Below are 3,973 nucleotides of genomic sequence, written 5' to 3'. Positions count from 1 at the left end.
AAGAGTGTTGGGAGAAGCGGCTGCTACAGAACGCATCGCACGCTATATGCTCATGGGTCTTCAGGTCAGCTCCCTCTCGAGTCATGCGTGCATCTTCTTCTGAGGCAAATTTAGCATGCATTTCAGTTAATTGTTCCATTAATGTGTTTGCAGGTCAGGGATGGGAGGCTCTTCTACAAGCTCATGATCGACATCGAGGAGCTGCATATCCTTATTTATAGAGATAATTATAAGTTTACGAGAAATTTAGTGTGCTCTACATCTAATTTCAGAGGAAGTACATGCACTGTAGCAGCATGCAAGTGGGTTCATGCCATTGTACATAGCAAGTTCCAGCTGCTGTATATCCTTACTTTCAGAGACAATTTGTAGTTTCTGAGAAATATATATTTCATAGCACGAGCACGTGACTATGAGAGATTATTAGAACAGTAGTTCTACCTACTATCACATGTATTTTTCCGTTGATTGTACAAGTTTACATGTACATCTCTGAATAAAGAAGAACCTTATTACTGAAGTTATAGAAACTGAGGTGGTGTTGCTCTATATATACAGGCTATTATTTGCATGCTTTTTCTGAATAAGTGCAGTTTAAAATGTGTTGAAATCTAAGAGCAGACAGTTGCATGTTCGACTTCCGTTGTGCAGTACCATTTCTTGCAAAATACTTTCAATTAGAATAGTTGTCGTGCAATATTTGCCTAGCTCTAATACCAACCATTCCTCACAAAATACATACATCTTTTTTAGTGTCTGAATTTTATTATCTGTTGGCGATCAGTTTTTCCTACTGCAGTTCTTGGATGTGCTATCCTTCCTTCTCACTCTCAGGTTGTAGCAGTAAATGGATGGCAAGCATCACGAAGCAGCTCAGCTCCATCGCCTCCAGTGGCAGCAAGGTCTGTATGCTCAGCCCAACCCTGATGCTCTCTGTGCATTTTATTTATACACCAAAATATACTGAATGGAGGACAAGTTCTACTTTTTGTTAATGGAGCTAGCTTGATTGATTTTTTTTCAGCATTAGCTTGATTGATTTAATCCCCGTGGATGTGCTACTTTTTGTTCATGCCAACGTGTATTTGTGTTAATGTCTACAAGGGAGCAAGTGTACTAGAAGGATGGTTGGACGGAGAGTAATCTGCTACAATGTTTTACATCTTTTATGGTTATTTCTTGAATCTGTGATATAATATATAATGCGTTCTGTAGAAATCAAAATGATGTTCATTGCAGCTTCTCTCTTGCTATGTTTCTTCCATTCATTTATGCTTTGAGAAAACTCCATACTTGAAAAATGTCTCTTCATAGCTTCTTCAAAATTCTTTCTGTACTTCTCAGTCTTGGGTGCATGCAGTTTCTTCATGTCACATCTGAAATTTGGGTCCGTGTATGTACATTCTAATTAGTAGAGCCTTCCCAGTTTATGATACTAAATGAGGTACTTCTATATATAGGTTTGCACCATGACATTTTTTCCTGTGATTAATTGATCTTCATACCAAGAAAATCCTGTTCAAGGGATATCGTGCACTCTGATTTTCAGTGCTTTTTATGAGAAGAGGGTTGTCAAGTAATTAATTTTATCTTTGATGTGAACAACAATAATACTTTAGGGTTGATCAATGATCAACACCTGTGTAATATGTAGCATAAGTTGTGGCTCATGGTAGTACAACAGTACCTGAGATGGAAAGCCAATCATTAAGATTTTTTTCGAAGACAATCACTTAAGTATTTTGAACATATTTTTCCTGCCATCTTTTTTTGAAATTGGTTGCTTGATTAGAAATACACACTGTTAGTATATACTAGGATAAAGTGCTGAGGCGTTGCCTATGAAGATCATGTATAACGGCGGCACGCGGCACCGCGCGGGATGGCTTCACCATTCAATAGAACTTTTTTGTGAAAATTCAATGAAGTTATCAAATAAAAGAGGAGAAAAGAAAACCCTTGCGGAAAGGTTGATGAGAAGATTTACCAACAGGAAATATCTTCCAGCCAAACGGAAAAATATGACAGAGACGTGATGGTTCTTTTCATTCAATAAATATTTTCTTTATGAAAGATTTACCAATATGATTCTTGTATATACACCATAACATAAAAAGTAAAGTGAACAAGCAAAAACAGAACAGTTAATAGGATAATTAATGTATAAAGTTTAGTAACACCGTATACAGAATTTCTCACATAATGTATCAATAGGCGCGGCGTGACGACGCGCGGGCATAGCTAGTTACTGCTAGAGCTGCACAGTTTCAATGCTGCGATTTTGGACCAAGCAATTGAGCCATTGGGTTCAGCCGGTTGTGTTATGAAAAAAGCAAGGATGCCAAGCAAAGTGGTAACTGAATTCAGCCGGCCGTGATTTGCAAACAAGCACGCAAAATGTGCCTTGTCAAGTTAGATATTTGCAGATGTTGAATTCAGCAAAATTATTCCGCACGGAAAACCAAGCCCTTATCTACAAGTTTCGCAGGAAATTTATCTGTCTGGAACCATCACATTTGCATCCGTCTTGCCAGTAATGTGGCCTACACGTTTGCGCGCAAACTGTTGATAGCACTCACCATATCCCTCTCTGAAGTGAACTAACTACTACGACTACATACAAAAAGAAGTTCCCAGCAAAGAGTCTTCAGCCTTGGTCTCCAACGTCTTGCAACCTCTGCCCTATGATGTAGCGGTCGTCCCTGATAGAATCGTGCATTTCGACGCCCAACACCTTGCCAAGACAGCAGAGTGCCCACAAGCCGAGGCGGAGCGACCACACGTAACGGTAGACTGTCAAGTTCACGTCCGCGGAGAAGCCCAATCTTGGGAAGACGACCTTGGCGAGCACATAAGGAACACCTAGGGCAGCGACCAGCTTCACGGCGACGGGCACGCACACATCTTGAAAGAACCACCACATCAGTCTGAGCTCCACGCATAAATCTTCCTTTGCTCGGTTGAGTTTCGCTTTCAACCTTTCGTCGACGAAGGACTTGATCCAGATGCGTTTGGAGAACCGTCCTAGGAGAAAAGTGCAGAAAAAGTTTAGAACTGGGAAATCATCAACAGGCCCGGCGAAGGGTGATATCAGTGATAGATCAACCAGCAAACCCATCAAGAGAGGAATGATGACCATCTGGCAGCAGAGGCAATCAAGTTATTCAGCTGTAGCATACACCAGAAAAATGAATGAAACCACCTAGATTAAATTCCTGACCCATATGAAGAAAACCAGATGCCTCTTCAAAGCTACTCCCTCCGTTCGGAATTACTTGTCTTGAATATGGATGTATCTAGAGCTAAAATACATCTAGATACATCCATTTCTGCGACAAGTAATTCCGAACGGAGGGAGTACAAGGCATGTTTCTCCAGAAGTCATACAGGCAGATAAGTATCTACAGGCGGCAACAATAGTTGATATGACGCACAGTCCGACAGTAATAGCAAACAGATCTGCAACAAAATATTTGCTCATGTAAGCCCAAACAAGATAGAATATTAACTTCCATCAAAGGAAGTTCAGTGATACTCTCTGAACATTCATTTACCATTGGACTTCAATCTGCCTGCTACCGGCAGCCGAGGGATGGCAAACAGCAATGGCAGAATTGAATACAACCATGGTCAACCATGCTACGACTGCACGCGGCATTGTTTGAACAACAGCAAATTTCCTGGTGCAATGTGCGAGAAGGGTAAGTATTTGCCAAAAGTTCCACAACCAACACCTCTGGATTTACAAAATTTCAATTGATTGATTGGTAAAACAGTAAATTTATATAATTAAATATATCCACATGATCCTCACTATGTTTCTATTTGCTTATGATCTAATCAGTGTTCAAATATTTTTATGTCTTCAGTCTGATCCTACTACAACTTACTTTATGAAACCCATGTATGCTATTATCAGATATTGTCATCGCTTCATTTTCATATGTCATGATACCATATAATGAGATAAAAG

General features: G+C 39.9%; 1 protein-coding gene and 1 long non-coding RNA gene across 2 annotated transcripts; one reads left to right on the top strand and one right to left on the bottom strand.

Annotated features, from left to right (window-relative positions):
* LOC119352100 lies at positions 1-1,738 on the top strand. Its single transcript, XR_005170115.1, has 3 exons — positions 1-64; positions 154-902; positions 1,461-1,738. It is a non-coding gene; the product is annotated as an uncharacterized LOC119352100 (long non-coding RNA).
* A 909-nt stretch (positions 1,739-2,647) lies between these two features.
* Positions 2,648-3,609, bottom strand: LOC119358224 (probable E3 ubiquitin ligase SUD1; the record flags this gene model as incomplete). The annotated part of the gene is made up of 4 exons (XM_037624873.1): positions 2,648-3,139; positions 3,221-3,259; positions 3,362-3,459; positions 3,555-3,609. Coding segments are annotated over 4 exons (684 nt in total), but the record flags the coding sequence as incomplete, so codon positions are not given.
* Positions 3,610-3,973: the final 364 nt, after the last annotated feature.

Source organism: Triticum dicoccoides, chromosome 2A, assembly GCF_002162155.2.
Source record: "Triticum dicoccoides isolate Atlit2015 ecotype Zavitan chromosome 2A, WEW_v2.0, whole genome shotgun sequence".
NCBI lineage: Eukaryota > Viridiplantae > Streptophyta > Magnoliopsida > Poales > Poaceae > Triticum > Triticum dicoccoides.
The sequence above is the reverse complement of the archived record's forward strand: the minus strand, read 5'-3'. Positions and strand labels throughout refer to the sequence as shown.